At 35.7% G+C, this 20,269-nt stretch overlaps 3 protein-coding genes across 3 annotated transcripts in view; 2 read left to right on the top strand and 1 right to left on the bottom strand.

Moving 5' to 3' along the window:
• Positions 1–10,852, top strand: part of asap1b (ArfGAP with SH3 domain, ankyrin repeat and PH domain 1b) — a 53,979-nt gene extending 43,127 nt beyond the window's left edge. The window contains 12 exon segments of the mRNA XM_043225954.1: positions 21–106; positions 1,898–2,013; positions 3,027–3,094; positions 3,280–3,387; positions 3,488–3,713; positions 5,489–5,606; positions 5,608–5,642; positions 7,143–7,221; positions 7,533–7,591; positions 8,100–8,608; positions 8,712–8,834; positions 9,454–10,852. Of these exon segments, the coding sequence (XP_043081889.1) occupies positions 21–106; positions 1,898–2,013; positions 3,027–3,094; positions 3,280–3,387; positions 3,488–3,713; positions 5,489–5,606; positions 5,608–5,642; positions 7,143–7,221; positions 7,533–7,591; positions 8,100–8,608; positions 8,712–8,834; positions 9,454–9,528 (1,602 nt within the window). The 3' untranslated portion in view covers positions 9,529–10,852.
• Positions 10,853–10,954: 102 nt separating this feature from the next.
• Positions 10,955–13,363, bottom strand: si:dkey-37o8.1 (Elongation factor 1-alpha-like). Its single transcript, XM_043225630.1, has 7 exons — positions 13,130–13,363; positions 12,868–13,047; positions 12,472–12,768; positions 12,084–12,234; positions 11,732–11,988; positions 11,420–11,654; positions 10,955–11,330 (listed from the first exon to the last, which is right to left on the bottom strand). Exons 1-7 carry the CDS (start codon positions 13,271–13,273, stop codon positions 11,218–11,220), a joined length of 1,377 nt encoding a protein of 458 aa, XP_043081565.1. The 5' UTR covers positions 13,274–13,363; the 3' UTR covers positions 10,955–11,217.
• A 568-nt stretch (positions 13,364–13,931) lies between these two features.
• The window catches only part of LOC122330238 (CYFIP-related Rac1 interactor B-like), a 41,337-nt gene continuing 34,999 nt past the window's right edge, over positions 13,932–20,269 (top strand). Inside the window, 1 exon segment of the mRNA XM_043227102.1 lies at positions 13,932–14,208. The gene's annotated coding sequence lies outside the window, so the exon portion shown is untranslated.

Raw genomic sequence — 20,269 nt, forward strand, 5'->3', positions numbered from 1 at the left:
TTAGTGCTTCTGTATTATAGGAAGGAGGAGAGACTGCATTGCACTACGCCGTGAAGACAGCTGACCACACCTCACTGCACCTGGTTGACTTTCTTGTCCAGAACAGGTATGGAACATCAGCTTATAACCACAAAAACCTGGAGGATACACTCTTGGCCATGTTTTTATTATCACTTTTCAGTACTTCGTATTCCTTTTAGGCAGTCACCTCGTTATGTTTTATCGCCATTATCATTAAGAGCTTATTGGTTGAACAGGACGAGTTTTTAATGCGTTTTTTTTTTTTCTTAGGATGGCAGGTGTTCATGTACGAGCACCAGAACTTTCGAAGGGATTATAATGCAGATAATAGAGTAATTTAAGTTTAACTTTAGCTCAATTTGCTCTCTGCTGTGTGGATTAAAGTTATATAACAGTATTAGAAGATCAGGTCATGCCTGAGCCAAGACTGCTCTTGGCTCACATCCACGTAAAATAATCATAATTCGATTTCCCTGAGAACTGGAACACTGAAATTATTCCAGGTTTGCATTAAAGGTTGACTCAAAAGAAATACGACAGCATGAGGGAAATAAATCCAACCCAGACAACTGGGATTGTTTTATTTTTATTTTGTGGCCAGCGTGGCTTTCTCTGCTTTAACTCCTCTCCAGTTTTTCCATTGCCCAATTCTGACTTCATCTCTGATAATATTCGAAACGTATCATTCTCAGAGTTCTTCCCGTTGCAAAAGTCACTGTGTACTACTTATTAATATTATATTTATATAATATAATATTTCATATTAGATAATGTTTGCACAATTTCCATTCAGTTGTGTCAAGGGTGATTATTATGATATTAATATTGATATAAATATATTAAATTTGTTAAGAGATGTTTTTTCTATGTTACCATGTTAGTTTTATACAATACGTAATACAACATATATGTTCACCAAAACTATTATTAAATATTAAAATCAATATTGCTCATTCTATTCTAATTCATTCCTAATGACAAAGCTGAAATTTAGCAGTTCGGTGTGACATGAACCTAATTATCGAAATTGGTGATTAAGAAACATTACTTATTTAGTCAGTCACTTTTGATTTTAATGCATTTTTGCAGATTAAAATGGGTTTATTTATCTAACTTTTTCACAATCTGCTGTTTTCTCCACATTCATGCCATCGGTTATGTTAACCCATCTGTAATATTTGCAAAACATTTCATTTTTTTTCTCATTGTCTTTCCAACGTCGCAAATTCGCTTATATTTAATAACACACAGTTAATTTGGTAACATTCAGTTGCGTTACGGGCATTAATGTGTTTGTGGTTTCCAAAGAACACAGATTAGACTTAACTGCAGTATTGCACTGTCCTGTCGAATAAAAGTATTCTTCACGTATGTATTTACAGCACGCAGAAATATGAATCCTACAGTGTTGCAGTGATCACTATAGAAAATGTTCAGTATGAACTTCAAACTGGGTCAGAGAATGATATGAATTTGTTCTCAGAGTGCAGGGATATACTGGTTTAGATGTGTAGCCTGTTTTTTTTCCCCCCTTTTTCTGTGATTCCCACTAGGTAAACAGAACTGGGTCATTCACTTGCTCTCTCCCCATGTGTGCTGTTTAGTCACTGCTGACCCAAATTCACAAGTGTGAAGTGGCTCATTAAGAGTGAAAATCTTGTTAATGTCAGCCTCGATGACTGGTTTGAATTGCATTAAAAAGCGCTTTGGAGATGATCGTTTTGTTTACATTTTAGCAGTACCACACAATGCATGATTTTTTTTTTTTTGTCAAAATCGCTGCAGGATTGTTTTATTATGTGTCTTTAATGGTACAATAAACTTGTACGTGTCAGAAGATCAAGGAAAAGTTGATTCCTTATGTCTCTGTGTTCAGTGGGAATCTGGATAAACAGACGGAGAGGGGAAACACAGCCCTGCACTACTGTTGCCTGTATGAGAAACACGAATGCCTCAAATTACTGCTGAGAGGCAAACCAGCTACTGATATCAGTGAGTTACACATGCATTTGTGGTTAAACCTGATTTACTTCTTTACCTTTCACCAAATATACTTATGCTTTTATAAAGTGCTTAATTATATAAATTCATGTACTTTTAAGAATGCAAAATATATAATTACACATATGTATACACCCACACGTATAACATTGACCATATACTATTACTATATACTATAACTGATTATACAGTTCTTTATTATTCAGATTGATATTCTGATCATATTTTTTACAATTTCAAAGCATAGTACTTTGCAGTTATTAGTATTGCATCTATTATTAGTAGTATATTATTTGTTGCATCCTTTTCATTGGCATTTAATCAAATCTGACTGTTCAGTCTGAAATAAATGTATTTTCTGGCTTATTATTTGCTCATTTTATCTGTAATAGAAAACCTTCTTAATAGTTACGCACACCTGAATATAAGGTGTTTTTCACTTCCATCCCTCATGGACATTATACATAATTTATAAATTATTAAAGACTTAATTAATATTAGTTATTACTATTTGGTGGTTTGGAATTGTAATTGTAAAATGTTCTTGGAAAACAAATATGATCAGAATATCAACTTATCATATTTTTTGGATAATAGGCTATATATATATATATAATTTATTTATATATAATTTATTTTAGTATTACTCTTATAACATTTTATTATTGAATATAATTATTATATTATATACATTATATTAAATATAATAATAATTTACATGTATATTTTTTATTCATTATTTACATTTAAAAAATGTTTCTTAATTTTTCATACTGTAATTTGATGTTGTGGTGTTTAAATGCATTTAAACAGATGATTTTTTTATATTGGCTGTTTATGTGTTATTGGCAGTAACATAAAAAATATAATACATTTTCAGCTTATCATATAAGCCATACTCCTTGCTCACATATACTGTATATTTACCAACACTTAACCACCATTTTGTTCACGGTGCACATATTATGTATAATTTCTGGTTGACATGTGTCCTAATGTTTTAGCCAATCAGAATGGAGAAACCGCTCTGGATGTGGCCAGGCGGATGAAGATCATCCAGTGTGAAGAAGCGGTGAGTATCTTGTGGATCACATGACACAATCCTTCCTTTGGCAACACTTTAAAGGCTCTGAATATATGTCCATCATGATATAAGAACAACAGGGGGCAGCAAAGATGTGGTAAAGGCTCCAGGGTGTTCAGATCTAGTTGTTTTTTAAGATCTGACTCATATTTGTATACACGTGTGTGTTTCAGCTGGTGCAAGCCACTGCAGGGAAATTTAATCCTAAAGTCCATGTGGAATATGAATGGAATCTCAGATTGGAGGAGCTTGATGAGAGTGACGATGATTTGGATGACAAAGTAACCCATTCTTCCTTGAACCTCTCTTATAATACCCAACTTTCTTGGACTAACAGACTAAATTATCTTCTCGTTGTTTTTTGGGGGGGGTTTTTTACAGCCCAGTCCCATTAAGAAGGATCGTTCTCCTCGTCCGCAAAGTTTTTGTCACTCATACAGTCTGTCTCCTCATGACAAGCTTTCTCTACCTGGTTTCCCTGGCCAACGTGATAAGCAGCGCCTGTCATACACTGCACTCTCCAATCAGATGTACAGCGTTTCTACCGACTGTCCATCCTCTCCAGTCTCAGATGCCCCACCTCTGCCTCCTAGGAATGCAGGCAAAGGTAACCCAATAAGCCAAAATCCAATCAAATGCTTAAGCATAAAACTTGTTTTATCAATCTTGCGTATACCATAATTAAAAGCTGATTATTCGATGTATTAAGATGATCACATTATTAATCCAGCTCATTGCGATTATAGCTTTAGTTCAGCACGTAATCCTAAAGTCTTTACAGTCAACTAAAAAAAAAACCCTGTAACAAATATGTGTGGTTTTTATCTGCTTTCTGCTGCTTTGCACAGACTCTACCTGGGTTTACTTTTCCATTTGATACTTTTGTTTATGATTTAACTTTCTGATATTTCTCATAGTATTAATAGGCAAACCTATGTAAAATGTCATCCGGACCTTTTCTGTCTTTTTCTTTCTTTTCTCTTTGTATTTCTTCTCTTTTTCTCATCTCTTGCAGCTCCTCCTCTGGCTTTCCTTGGCTCTCATTCCCACTATGCTACTCTGGCTAGCACTCGACCATACATCAGTGACTATCTTTTTTTTTATTTGCATAAACCTCTCCTGCTTAATTAATCTTTTTAACGACCTCATTCTGTGATCATACAGCTGTGTCTGAAACTGAAGGCTGCTGCATCACAGTGAACAATGTTTTTATATGAAATTGCACTACCGTTCAAAAGTATGGGGTCAGTTTTTATATATATATATATATATATATATATATATATATATATATATATATATATATATATATATATATATATATATATATACTTTTACATGACAATGGCAAAATAAATTTATCAAAAGTGACATCACATTGTAATTTTATACAATATATATTTTCAAATCAGTGCTGTTCTTTTAAACATTCTATTAATGATGGGGGGAAATTATTATAGAAAATATATAAAATATCAAGCAGCACCAAATCAGCATATTTAGAATGGATTCTGACGAATCGTGATACTAAAGACTGGAGTAATGCCTACTAAATGGCATTTTATAATGTGTTAAAATAAAATACAGTTATTTTAAATTTATATTAATGATATTTCACAATTCTGTTTACTGTATTGTTAATTGCATAAATGTAAGCTTAGTTTCTGAGCTTAAGAGACTGCTGACTGGTAGTGCAATTTAATATTATTTGAAAATGTTCAAGAACAAATCAAAATGAATTTTAGAAATACATTAAGAAAATATAACAGTAACAAATGAATATCATAGGTTTTGAATATTCATGCTGCCAAGATAAAAGCTTGCAAGATAAAAGCAGACAGATTGTTTCACATAATTTGGATTCGGATGTGCCTTGGTGCTTTTATACTTACAGATGCTGGTTTTGGACATTACATTTCTGGTTTTGGGCGATGCAGTCACTTAAATCATGGTCACAAGCACTTATATGAAAGTTTAGCAGACAAATCATTCAGTTTACTTTTCACTTGATGATTCTGCTACAATCATCAAGATTCTGCTTTTTCGTTTTCCTGGTCCTCTCTGACTGAGCTTTTCACTGGCTATTGACTGTCTTTTTAAAATATACGTAAAGTAGAATAGATTGTTTGTTCATTTTTATCGAAATAAGAATAAATCTTACTCAACTTTTTTGTGTTGTCGTGATGTCCACTGAAGTTTCATCTAGTCTCTCCACTTCCACTTACCCGGTCTACTTCGGTTTCAGTAGCAATTGTCATCCCATCTTATTTCTTTCTGTCTTCCTTCTTCCTGTGTCTTCCACAGACCCATGTTAAATGATGGTATCCATTCTTCCCCGTGATATCACCGCATGTTCTTGTTTTATGTTTGTTTTCCCTCCAGCCCCTCCCTTGTCGAACCTGCCCCCCCACCCCTGCCGTACAAACCCCGCTAGTGGCAGCTCCACCCTGTCAAAGAAGAGGCCCCGCCCCTCCCCTGGACACAAACGCACGCTATCCGACCCCCACCCCTCTCTCACACACCCCGCTCAGTAAAGGTGGGCTAAAATACCTAGGCTTTGTGCATTTACTTTTGGTTTAGTCATTTTCATCCCATTCATTCTGCGGTGTCATTACATTCTAAACCCCAGAATGTTGACTTTGAAAACCAATATTAAGAGGACAATATTGTCAATGAAAGGCTCAGCTAAATGATCCCATTTTTGTGATCTCTGCATTATACCCTGCCCCAGTGATTTGCATGTTTCTTGCCATTTTGGGTGACGACAAAAAAAAAGCCATGGCAAAATAATGGTCTGGGAGGTAATACATTTGATAAAACCTATAGAAAATTATTTTGTTGGTTGAAATAATAACTGCATAATTTTAGATGCACAAGACCATTATTGTGCATGGTCTGATGCTAATGTGTTCTTCTGTGTCACAAAACACAGTCATAAAGTTTGCATTAATATACAAAGCCATAAACTGACATTTGCAGAAAACATTCCCTGAGATTTTCATGTGTATTCTTCAAACTTTAATGAAGAAAACACTTGCGTATACTTCAATGCATTTTGGTTGTACACTAGATTTTAAAGGTTTGGGGTCAGTATTGAATATTTCTCAATTCTGAAAACACATGTTTTCACCCAACTATTTTCAACATTGATAATAATAAGAAATGTTTCTTGCCAAATGAGAATGATCGCTAAAGGATCATTTGCAACTGAAGACTAGAGCAAAAATTCAGCTAAATAAACTGAACGCCGTTATGTTTTCTAATTATGTGCACGATTGGCATGAAGTCTATTAAGACATGGTGTGTCTGCATGTTAGGGTTCAAAGTGCAAATCTGCGCCGAACGTGTTACTAGTCGGCTGCTCAGTAACATTTTTATGCATTTTTAAAATAAAATAAGAAAAGTATGACAATAATAATGATAATAATAATTACAACGGCTTTAACAATACATTTATTATAACACTCATACATACTGTTCCAAATAGGATCTGTAATAATTTCTAATGTTTTGAAAGAATTCTCTTATGTAGCAAGGCTGCATTTGGGCTACAGTAAAAAAAAAAAAAAAAGAAGGGGGTCTCAAAAATATTATTTTTGTAACTCATTTTAAATTGTGCTTTGCTGGTATAGTTCTAAGAATAAGAAATGCTTATTGTTAAGTAAATATTGTTACAATAATTGTTGTTTTGTAACAGTAACAGCTTCCGCCAAGAAGTTTCATTTCAGTGCATCCCTATAAATGATATAGACAATTATAACTACATTAAAATAAAGAACAGTTATTTAAAGGTGTATTTACATTTCACATTATTACTTAATGTGTCTTTGATCAAATAAATGCAGCCTAAATTAGTTAAAAAAAAATGTAATCTTACTGACTCCAAACTTTTTTTTTTCAATCTCACAAAAGTCTGCAAGTATCAGCTTAGCGGCTCTACAGGCTTTTGAAAGCAGAGACATGCTTTTAAGAAATGAGTTAATTTATGACATTTCACAGTACTTCACAGTATAATGTTTACTTCACAACATTCTAGGAAGTGATTCAACACCGCCTCCTGTCAACAAGATGTCTCCTGTAACTAACAGATTTGAGGGTATCCCACAACAGCAAAGGTGAACCAACATCATTTAAACTGATTCAGAATGAAATTCACAAAAGCAAGTTGAAATCTTTTGCAATGCTTGCATGTATAGTGATTCTGCTGAACTATTTTCAGAACTATATTTGCATTAGAAAGGTCAGCAAACTTTGGACTGCAAATTTATACATGGCCTTTTGTGCTTCATTTGAATATGTCCATGTAACTTTCTCATCATATATTTGGGAATGCAAAACAGTTCCATTTTAAACAGCATGGCTGATTTTACAGAGCATGTGAATATGATATAATCAGACATTGCTTACATATGTTATTTATTTCTAGTCTCAACACCACAAAGCCCACACTTGGTCCACGGGTCCTTCCAAAACTACCTCAGAAGGGTAGGTGCTTTCAGTTTTTAAATGTTGCAGTGGTACATCTGAATGATGAAATAAAATACATTTTATTAAGCAATTAATTTAGTTTTTCATGAATAATTGAAAGTGTACAGCTATTTGCATGCACATATGTATTTTAATTTTATTAATTTTGTATTAATCTCACAGTATATCTTAATTATCCACTATTACAGTACAGTATAACTTAAAGAGAAAAAATTACAAATAAAATTTTAGCAAAATTGAACAAAAATAGCCCTACCATCCCTATTGTACAATGACAGCGATAAGTAGAAACTCCATCAAAGCTATTAATGCATAGATAAGATCCCTAAAATTGCAAAGATTAAATTTTCAAAACCAAAGCGATACACTTTATAACATTTTTGACCTCCTGACCCAACATCTTGCTAGTAAGGGGAAATACTCCCTCATATTTGTCTACTGACATGGTCTAGAACTACATCAAAATTGATCCAAAACATAACAACATTGTTTTGTTTTTTAATAGTTGCCCTGCGTAAGATAGACACCATTCATCACCCATCTATGGATAAAACCAACCAGCCTCCTGAACCTGTCCTGTTCCAGAAAATTCTGCAGAGTTCAGACAACCCACAGAAAGTTGTGTTAGCTGATAGACCTCAACCTGGAGATATACCTCCTAAACCACAGCCTTCAGAATTACCCCCTAAACCAGGAGAACTGCCTCCAAAGCCCCAGTTATCTGACCTTCCCCCTAAACCCCAGTTGGGTGATCTACCCCCTAAACCTCATCTGAAAGATCTCCCGCCCAAGCCTCAACTGACAGACATCTCCCCACCAAAACCTATACACACTGAGGTCCTCCACAAGCCTCCACCTGGAGATGTGGCTCCTAAGCCCCAACCACCAGATACTCCAACAATCATCCAACCCGCTGAACTGTCTCCTCAACCTGTCCAGTCTAGCGAAGACACCAATGGAAGCCCAACATCGGTACAAGAGACGCCTGTACCATTGCCCAGGAAAATAAATCCGGTAAGAACTTGGTCACCGAAGCTTTGGAGAAATACATTCAAATATGTAACCTGTATCTGCTTTCAACAAACTATCTTACACTCTTTGTATTGCTTTTTGTCAGATAAAGAGTAAAATGCGGAGGGTGAAGACTATCTACGATTGTCAAGCAGATAATGATGATGAGCTCACTTTCGTTGAGGGTGAGGTCATTGTAGTAACTGGAGAAGAAGATCAGGAGTGGTGGGTAAGTGTAAAACAGAGACTGAAAAATCCAAAATGATACATTGTAAATAGTTTACAGACATTCTAGCATGTTCCATTGATGTTGTTTGAATGGGCCATGCACCATGCGTTATTTTTTGGGGGATAATATTAATAATAACAATTTGCTGAAATCTTTTCTGTTAATAAATGTCTTTTTTTTCAAGCATATTACAATATTTTGTTGTTTTACCAGGTTACCTGTAAATAAATGGATGGTTAATAATCTTTTTTTCTATATGTCTAATGAGTATATATGTTTGAATAAGTTTTAAAAATAACAGTAAAATGTAATAAATTATTGCTGTTTTATCTGAGAAAAACAATGGTAAACTAAACATTTTATGTTTAATTAACATTTTTCACACGTGCAGTGCATTCAGAAAGACTTACCAGAAAGGAAAAAAAAGTTTTTACCATAACAAATAAAAAACTAAAACAATATAGATTGCATTGCATTTTACATAATACATTAACATTAAAAGTTTAGATATTAAAATGACACATTCTACAATATTATAGGCCAGAGTGCAAAATACTTGATTTAGAATTGCATTTCTAGCAACATTCTGACTGCAACCTTCCTTTTTTTTTGTCCTCAGATTGGACACATTGAGGGCCAGCCAGAGAGGAAAGGTGTATTTCCCATGTCTTTTGTACATATCTTGTCTGATTGACACACAAATGTCAGTCCTCCACCTCCACTAATGGGATGCACTTGACTTAGCTGCTGAATCAACAATGCAAAGTTTTAGGAAGATGGAACCACAATGAAAAACACATGATCACCCTTCCGTCATCAGAGACCGAGTGTAAATAAAATGTCTAACTTTACCGCTGTTACCCTTACCATTTTATACAGCCTACTGCACAGTTGCTAGACTGCACCCACTTAAAAGACCAGCACTTTCCCTCCACTATTACTGATACTGTATCTCTGTATATAAGATTGTACATAAATGTGTTTGTGTGTTTCACACAAGGATGAGTGTGTGATTGTGTAAATGTAGAAACCTGTGTTGGTCTGAAAAGAAAATGTGTGAACTTGTACTCTACCTGCCAGTAAGTTACAGCTGGGGCCAGTTTTTGTTCAAATAAGTTGAAGTATTAATGTGGCCATCATTGCTATCATCTATAGCAGGGATAGATAGTAGACTTCTCTTCCTAATGGAATAACTGGATTCGCAAGTTTGCGGAACATCAGTTTTTACCATCACATTTTCTAATACACCACTAAAGCATGTCCTAGAGTGAAATGTTAATTTGTGTTTGCTATTCCCCGTTCTTACTACTCGGCGTGAAAATTAACCTGTGCAATGCGTACACCATTACCTGTGTCCTTTCACAGGTTGTTCCTATGTGATCCCATATCAGTGTTTGTTTAATCTACACAGTACTTTTACTAGTCTTATTGAAGGACAATGCTCTAATACAGTGGTGTTCCATAAACAGGAAGACATCTTTAATATTGTGTTTTGAGAGGTCTTGGATACTTGAAATATGGAAGTTGTTTACTTGGTTTATAGATGTTATTTTTCAAGTGATAGACAATGTACTGTAAACGCAATCAGAACCTATGCTTCCCCCCCCCCCTCAATGCTGTCAATAACCATGTTAGAACTCAAGTTAAGCTTTATTAGCCGTTCAAATGCCCATTGATGGATTATGACCACCAGTTTCCAGTGGGAAATTTTGGTAAGTCTTTCATTTACTTTGAATCAAAAAGTATCTCTGCATTATAAATTCCTTCTGGTAGAAGAGATCCATCCCCCAAAACTTAAGCCATCATGGATCAATTTTTAAACTGAAGCACAATTGAAATTGCAGTTCTATCCTCTTTGGTAAAAGGAAACCTCATTCTCTGCACTTACCAGTTTTCCATGTTGGGGTGAAAATGTGCTACAGGTTTTTTTTTTGACTGCAGATTCTGAGGACTGTGTCCACTGTCTGAACATGTTCCTCACTTACCATTCCATTATCAATAAAGTGGTTTCATGTTAATCCAGACTCTGTCTCAAATATGAAGTTTGATCAAGTTTAAGAAAAAAAAAAAAAAACCTCGGTTCAATCAGCACTGCTACAAAAAGTGGACTCAAGAGCACATGCAACTGAAGAACTCAAATTTATTTGCAGTCCAGCAACATACTTTCAATTGCTCTACAGCCATGCCAAACCTCATATTGGGCCCCAGAGTCACTTTAAACAACCCAATACACCAGCAACGCATTTAAAAAGCGGCTTCACTTTAAAGGCAAAATAAAGTGGTTACATAAAACTATACAGAAAAGCTCAACTTAAAGAACCTTTTGGTTCACATACCAGACTGCTGGTAAATGAAAGTAAAAAACAAGGGACAAATGAGTAACTCATTTTGATACAGGAGCTTTTGGTGAGGTCTTTTTAGCTTGATCCACCTTCTCCACAGACTTGATTACTCCAACAGCAACTGTCTGTTTCAAGTCCCTTACAGCAAATCGACCTGAGGGAGGGAAAAAAAAAAAAAAAAACCCACACACACTTAAAAACTGTCTTTAAGCAGTAAATGAACATGTCTATCCAGTTCCTTACCCAGAGGTGGATAATGAAAGAAGCTCTCCACACATAAGGGTTTGTTTGGGACGAGTTTGACTGTGGCACCATCTCCCGACATCAGATACTGGGGCCAGTCCTCCTGTTTCTTCCCTGTACGCCGATCAAGCTTCTCCCTTAATTCCGCAAAACGACAGGAAACATGAGTTGTGTGGCAGTCTAGTACAGGGGAGTAGCCAACCTTGATTTTGCCTGGGTGGTTCAGCATTATAATCTGTTGAAATATGCAAGAGAATCGGTTACAGTTTGTCAGTTGGTTCATACTTCAAATCAAAAGCATAACTACTGTACCTGAGCAATGAAACTGCTGACATCTGACGGTGGGTCCTGCTGTGCATTACCAGCTACATCACCTCTCCGAAGATTCTTTACGGACACATTTTTAATATTGAAGCCCACATTGTGGCCAGGGAGGGCAGTTTGAAGCCCCTGGTGATGCATCTCAATTGACTTGACCTCAGCAGTCAACTTGGCCGGTGAAAAGGTCAGAACCATTCCAGGCTTCAAGACACCAGTCTCAATTTTACCTACAGGGACTGTGCCAACACCTGGGGAGGGGAATCCAGTTCAGGTAGTCACAATAGATGTCTTGATTGACTAGAAGCAGCACTCTTGACCTTACTGATTTGGTAGTTTTACCCACCACCTATCTTGTAGACATCTTGTAAGGGTAGACGCAGTGGTTTGCTCGCATTGCGCACTGGGGGAAGCAGAGAATCAAGCACCTCCAACAAGGTTCGTCCATTTGAGTGGCCTTCTTTCCTCTTGAGTTTCCACCCTTTGAACCATTGCATCTGAAACAACATGCTTGCAATTTAAAAAAAAAAAAAAAAAAAAAAAAAAAAAAAAAAAAGATCTTTTACAGGCAGTAATCCTGTTCCTAAAAGTCTGCCTTCTTGAATGTTCAGCTCCAAACCTGATTAAACACACCAGACTATCATTTACAGGAGCAATTGATAGTTAGGACAGGAGTGTTGGAGCTGAACAGGCTTGGGCTGTTTACATGGCAAGGCTGTGGAGAACAGCATTACCTTTTGAGACGGCGCAATCATGTTCTCACCACTCCAACCAGAAACGGGTATGAAAGGTACAGCGCCAATCTCAAAGCCAATCTTCTTGATGAACACAGAAACATTCTTCACCACTTCATCGTAGCGTTTCTGGCTAAACGGTGGCTCGGTGAGGTCCATTTTGTTGACACAGACAATGAGCTGTTTGACCCCAAGGGTGTAAGCCAACAAAGCATGCTCTCTCGTCTGACCATTGCGAGAAATCCCAGCCTCAAACTCACCCTTTGCAGCAGACACGATTAGCAGAGCAGCATCAGCCTAAGTAGAAAAAGACTGCCATTTAGATCAACTTCATTGTATAGGAAGTACTAGAAGAGCAAAACCCAAAAGCTCAACTCCCAAAAGATGCATAAATACCTGTGAAGTCCCTGTGATCATGTTCTTGATGAAGTCACGATGACCAGGTGCATCAATTATAGTAAAGGTGTATTTCTGAGTGTTAAATTTCAGCAGGGAGATATCAATTGTAATGCCACGTTCCCTCTCTGCTTTCAGTTTATCCAGAACCCACGCATATTTGAAGGAACTCTTTCCCATCTTCAAAAAAAAAAGAGAGGGAGGAAGATACAAGAGTTTAACATTCAAACATTCATAAGTCAATCAAAAAGCTAATACCAACCTGGGTTGCAGCCTTCTCATACTTCTCAATTGTTCTATGGTCAATTCCTCCACATTTGTAGACGAGGTGACCAGTGGTTGTGGATTTGCCACTGTCTACATGGCCGATTATGACTAGGTTGATATGGATTCTTTCCTTAGCCATAGTTCCAGATAATTTAGATAATGACTTGTTTTACAAACCAAATACAACACTCCTTTTCCTTGGTGACTTACAAACCACAGTAAACGTATTCAACAAAGGGAACACTTTAATATGGATGCTGGTGATTGAGTTCTGGTGTGATCAATAAAGGCTAACGCTTCATTGCTGCGATAATGACCACGCCCACAATTAATAAGTAGGCTAGCTAATGTTAAACAATATATACTCCTATATGTAAAAAAATACAAATATCTAAATAACATATACCAGATATCAAAAATAAATGTATTTGTAAATCGTTCGGTATTTTTTCTTGACGGCATGTGCCAACACTTATAAATATAAATGAGAGCACCAGCCATATGGCTAATACCAAGTTACTGGCTCCATCCCAGTAAAATAGCTAATAATCAACAACGCATCTGCATGGAAACTATGATTAAGCTACGATTGTCACTTTTTAGGTTAGAATTTAAATGTATAAAAACCATCATTAGTGTCATCATTAGTAACTTGTTGCCTTTGCACAGGTTTGCATAACGTGAATGAGTTAATCAGGTGTGTCCCTTATGAGCAACATCACAAGCTGACCGGCAGGGGGCGCGATGAATACTTCATTAACTACAGTTATATTCTAACGAATCGTATCACGCTTGATGCACACGACTAAATATTTAGAGTAGTATACTGATTTTCTTATTATGTGCTAATGCTTGGGACTTGATTTAAGGCGTTTGGTTAAAATAAATGCGAGAAGCACATGACGTTTTATTAACCCGGAAATAACAGTCGGTAAGACAGCTGAGAGAGAGAGAGCGAGCGAGAGAGGCTCAGATACAGAGAGGGAGAGAGAGAGAGATCTAAAGCCTTTTCCCTGGAGCTTATAGCGTGCTACCTGGACTCCATACGTGTTTTTCATCGCTTCACAATCAAAGGTGCGTCTTTATTCCTCTCTTATGTATTTATGCTGCATGTACCGGGCATTATCGTGTATGTTCATAACTCTGAATGCATTAGAGCTGTAGTACAGCATGTGACTGAGCGGTGTGCTTTCAGCACGATGGCACCAGTGGCCATCCGTTGTTTTAAAAGGGTATATACCGGACAAGATTAAATACGAGTGCTTGACAGGGTTTAGATGCAGTTGTTCGTGAAAAAAGTAGACGGCTATGTGTCACACAGTGCAATGCAGTGTAACTTCTGCAACGCATTGTGCAACATTGCTAGACCTGCTACTACTGTATGATCTTACAGTTTGCAGAGGAAAGAATGTTCCCATGGTTATGGAAAACCTAGACATAGCAGGTTATTTTTGAATCATCATTTACATGTATGGAAAAGTCAGACAATGTTATTTGTATAATAAAAGTATATGGATATTTCTATAGTAAATGCACTTGTTAGAGAGCTTTAAAGTGTTTCATGGTAATTCATTGGTGGACGGTATGGGAACGTACAAGAAGTCCAACTGATGCTTCTGCTCAGACCCTAAGCAGAATATTGATATCTAGTGTTCAAGTGCAGTACACCATGTGTCCGAGTGTGTTTTATCCATGTACAGTGAAAGTACATGCAATACAATTCTGCTTCAAAACTCCTTACATACCAGAAAACCTGTTTGATTGCGCCCATGTGCCTCTTATGGCTTTTTCTAATTAAAATCTTTGGTGTGATGCATGCAAACCAAAATAGCCTTTGCAATAGGTCCTGCAATAAAATCGTGCCGTTTCCGCTTTATTCTCCTGTCTTTTCCTCCGGAAAGTCACATTAATGAGAGCTTATCGAGTATTGCTGTGGTATAGAGCACTGGGCTGTGTGCTTTATAAATCCATAGCTCATCCCTGCACATGTGAGAGATCAATCACGAGCCCTGATGTAGCATACAGTGTCTATACTTCATAAACCTCCTCGTAGATCAGGCTGCCATTTACGATCATATTGGATAAACATTTGTCATCACAATCACTCATGTGCAGATAATCTTCATACTGTTCGATTAACATCTTATCACTTCTCCTTCCCTTTCCTTTTATGGTATTTAGGTGAGGCTTGAACTCAAGCATAGCATACAGGAAGACTCTGATCTGGCGGTTTCTGACACTTTGTTGTGTGTCAGCGCCGTGTGTTTTAAGCCACGGCCAGATTGAGATGTTTGTATGTGTAGGTGGATGTTGCCCTATGGGACTGCATTTAGATTACTGTAGCGCATCAGGGAGCAAATTGAATGGATCATCTTTTATGTAAGTTGAATGAAAATATAACATGCTTGGTGATCACTGATATAATCTTTCGTGATTCCAACGTCACAAATTTGCTGTCCATTAGTATACGATATAAAGGTTAATTGTATTCATATTTAATTGAAGAATACCTATATTATAACCGTACTTATTATATATTTAATATTTTATTTTTTCATTGAAAGAACAAACATGTTTGAATTCAGCAAGGCTGCATTAAATTAAGCGACATTTAATCAAAAGTGACTTTATAATCTTTCAGCGGATATTTAATAATTATTCAATATTCATTCTTTTATTGTTCGTAACATCAAATCACTTTAACCCATAATATAATATGCATACATATGTGTAAAACGTCACATTAATGACCTTGGAGGCAGGGTGCAATGTGAAAAATAGCACAAAAAAAAAAAAAGAAAAAAGGTTTAACTTGTAAAATACATTGGATTGTGGCAAGGCTTTGCACACATTGCTTTGCCTGCATGTCAGACTATGAGGGGTAAACACTGTGGCTCTGCTTGTTTAACGGACAGATGTATGTTGTAAATAAAGGTACTTGTGAGCCACTTTTGCGAGGTATCTGACGTGGAAGTGGTAGGTGCGTACACCAGTGTTTGTTTGTTTAAGAAAAACCGCCTTAGTAAGCATTTAGATAAATGGTGTACAATTTTATTTAACCGTCCACATTTAATATTAAAGGTGCATTATGACCTGAGCTGTATTGAGTTGTTGGGTTATAGTATTAATCAAGCTTATGATCATCTCCTTGTGCACTTGACTCATTGCTAAAATATTAGCTGTGATATTTGCACGGTGCGTATTTCACTGTTATCTACAGGTCAGCTGATAGGACGTTTCGTCATTTGCCAATAGAAAGAATGCCTTGCAGTATGGTGCAAAAGTAGAATTTCCTCAGAGAAATTTCATTGTTGAAGGGTAGATTTTCTTTTAATTCAGGATTTGTTATTCATTGTTCGAGACACCAGGAAATGGTTTAACAAGTTTAGTTTTCTTTCCTGTGTTGACACATTTCCTATTGAAAAAGGAAGTAGAATTTTTACTTATCAAAAGACCGATCCCTTTTAAAATATCCAGTTTGTCACAGTCACACCAAACCAAATGAAGGCACTTCCTTCGAAATGAATTTGTGGTTTTGAATAATTAAAGGGGTCATGAACTGAGAAATAAAAATTCCATTGATCTTTTTGCATATAAGAAGTCGTTCTAGAAGTACAGGTTGGCCGGTGGATTTTACTGTTACCCATGACACACTGGCAGATGCTGATTGATTAATCGATAGGTTTTAAAATGGATACTAAAAGAAAACTAAAATAGTGGTTTACTAATATTAATGAAAAAAGCATACTTTGTGAATAAAAATCTTAATATTATTTATTATATTGATCATCGAAGTTAATTCATAGTTTGCTAATGTTAAAAGAGGAAACCTAAAAAAATTTAAATGTAGCCTATTAGTAGCTAACAGTTAATTTTGAAAGGAACACACTCTGAAAGGAACAAACCAACTGTTTTCGTTAATGCTACAAATGGACTCAAATGGACTTTTTTTAACACTTGAGAAAGCTTTGGAGCTATGGCCGCTATCCACAAGCATTGGCAAGCTTGGAGGAGCCAGGATAAAGTTTTCTATACGAAGCCCAGTACATAGTTTACGGCCTAGGGTAAAGTAATTATGTACATTCACAATGATTCGGGACAAATATAATGTAATTTTAATTGAAAACTATGTGCATGGCGCTCTGTACAGTGTCGCATGTCAAAATAAACAACACATGCTGTCAGTGATTTCTGGAAGCATTTCATATTGTATGTTGCCAGTGGACCCTTCTCAGCCGCTCTAGCGACGGACGCAAACCAGAAAACTAGCGTCATGGATTTTTGCAGATACCAGATAGTTCTGACAATGAGCTATCATTTCCAATCTGCAAAACGGATGAATCGCTCGTGTTGTAATAAAAACGTTCTTTACATTTCAGAACTTAAAACTTTTTTAATTTTAAAACAGCCTTTATTATTGCCAGTCTGCAAAAACTTAAATCACAGCAGCGTGTTTGACAGCCTGTATCCTTCATCGAAGGTGCGTGCTGTCAAATATTCATAACTGTTAACTGTTAGTCAGTACCCACTCCTATTTAAACAGAGTGCTCTGATGAGGGGGATCAGAACAGGACAGAAAATAGCCTATTACTTCAAAATCATGATTGTTTTTATATATAAAAATATTGGATTTTATATACGTATATTTTTTTTAAGAAATCCATGATTTCATTCAGCAGGGATGCATCAAATTAATTGAAAATTTGCAAAAAAAATAACTTTCTATGATTACACTTTAATTTGATAGTCCACATTGCACTACACACGAGTAACTATATGTCAACTAATTCTCATTCATTTGCAACTACATGCAAATGCAATAGACGGTAAGAGTAGGTTTAGGGTTAGTAGATGTTGTGTGTTGTGGATTCCTCAAAATGAAGTGTTAGAAGTCATTAAGCAGACAGTGTAATAAAATAAAGTGTTACACTTCCTATTAATTTAAGCATTGTGAAACAGCAGTTTTCAACATTGATTATAATAAGAAATCATTCAAATAATGATTTCTGAAGGATCATCCGACACTAAAGACTGATGTTATGGCTGTTGAAATTTTTACTTCGTCACAGGAAGTAATTACTTCATTATTATTATTATATTTTATTAAAATATATATTATTATTTAAAATTGGCGTTATAGTTGCGTATCACTGTTGGTACTATACTGTTATTACTACATTATCGTTTTTATTTTTGGTCAAATGCTTCAATTAAATTTTGAATTTTTTTTGAAAAACATACGTTCTGACACCAAACTTTTGAATAACGTCAGGCGATCGACGTCCCAAAAAAACACAAGCGCCTACAACCACTTACAGTTTTGATTTTGTGAGCCACAGTGTGCATCCGTTTTTGTAATTAGCACTTTTTGCTAATCTCTTTATCCCGGTAAGAATGTTATATCTGGGGAAATGTTTTGTTCATTTGGAGGTTAGTGAAAGATTGGTACCGTAAACCTTTTAACAAGAATGTGGTGTACAAATCTGTGTAGTTAAAGCAGTTAACACAAGGTAAGGTAACTCCCCGCTATAAGAGTATTTGTTTACTTTAGCTTGACTTTTTACAATAGGGTATACAGTATATATTTTTACAGTAGTTAGCAAGTATCCAAAGCATTACAAGATAGTAGCGGGAGAAGTGTGCTGTCAGTATGCCTGTTGTTGCTGGAATGATAATCTGTAGTATTTGCCTATGAAAAACATAAGGAAGTTTATTGTGCTACGTTTATAAGTGCTAATCTTCACTCTGAGCTAGCTCCCTAAACTTCCTGTTTCACCTCAGTTTGCCCTTTACCCTATAAGATGCTGTCCAAGTGGAAATATACATCATGTTTTTAAAAATTGTGATTTGTCTCGATGAAATTGTCGACTAATTAATTACTAGTTTAATGCTTTTTTTCATATGTAGTTGTTTTTCATTGTTGAAAGTTTAATTATTTTTTGTTGCGTTATTGCGTGTCGTTAAGCCTCAAAACCACATGTCTCTGTGACCTATGATAAATAATTCATTTTATTTATTTATTTACTTATGCATTTTAACCTCAGGTGATCTCTGTACTCTGTCCTGCAGCAGCTTGTAATGTTGTATTTTCATAATGTCATGTCTCCACATGTCAACCAGTAACAGTTTAACTCTGTGTGTGTGTGTGTGTGTTTTTTCCACATCAGGATTTTAACATTTCAATTGTTAAGTGTTGAACAGGACTGAAAACATACACCACTTTGACACACATTTGGTACTTGAAGCCATGTGCTTGAAAGGAAATGGAGGGGAAAAAAAGAAGTATTTTTCCCCTACTCTTGTGTCTTAAGGAGGAGTGAACTTTGCTCACGATCATTTATAGTTAAGTAATACAAAAAGTGAAACCATAAACAACAAAATTTAGAGATGGTATTGAAATGAATAAAAAATAAATTTTGGCCTTTTTCAAACCCATAATTTCTAACATTTAATGTCTTAGGCCTTAACCACCTTAACCACTTTTTATGGGTAAGGCTTCCAGTTTGTTAGATGCTATAGGTAAATAACGAGGAGAATAACAACGTGCCATAAACAGTAAAACTTTTACAAACCAGTGTATTCATAATGAAAATACCACATTAAAATAACAAAAGACACACCAATTTTACATACAGCTAAAATAACCGTAATGCGGATAAGACCAGAAGCTCTACCCATGGAATTTACAAATGTCAGCGCCCATTTTGACATCAAATCATTTAAACTCATTTAAAACTCATATAAAAAGTTTTCTTCATGTTTTATGAAAATGTAAAAATTTCTTCAATGTCTAATTTTTTTTCTGCTGATATATTAAAATCTATATGACTGGGGAAAAAAATGTCTAGACTAATTTTCACAAGCCAACTAAATCCAAGTGGACAGCCCTGCCCTAAATTTTTACTCCGAAATATATTTAGTTTTTGTATATTTTGTACACTAGTTGTCATTCTCATTTTTTAAGGATTAGAAATAATAATAATAATAATAATAATTTTGCTGAAATGTTCAAAATTAGATTGCAGTTCAGTTTCTTTAATTTCCTTTGTTCAGCAGAGATGAGCCAATTTCTAGATTTTGTTTCAACTGTGTCACTTTGACACTCCACATATATTGTGTGCCCACTGCGTCCCCT

This window comes from Puntigrus tetrazona, chromosome 24 (assembly GCF_018831695.1).
Source record: "Puntigrus tetrazona isolate hp1 chromosome 24, ASM1883169v1, whole genome shotgun sequence".
Classification (NCBI taxonomy): domain Eukaryota; kingdom Metazoa; phylum Chordata; class Actinopteri; order Cypriniformes; family Cyprinidae; genus Puntigrus; species Puntigrus tetrazona.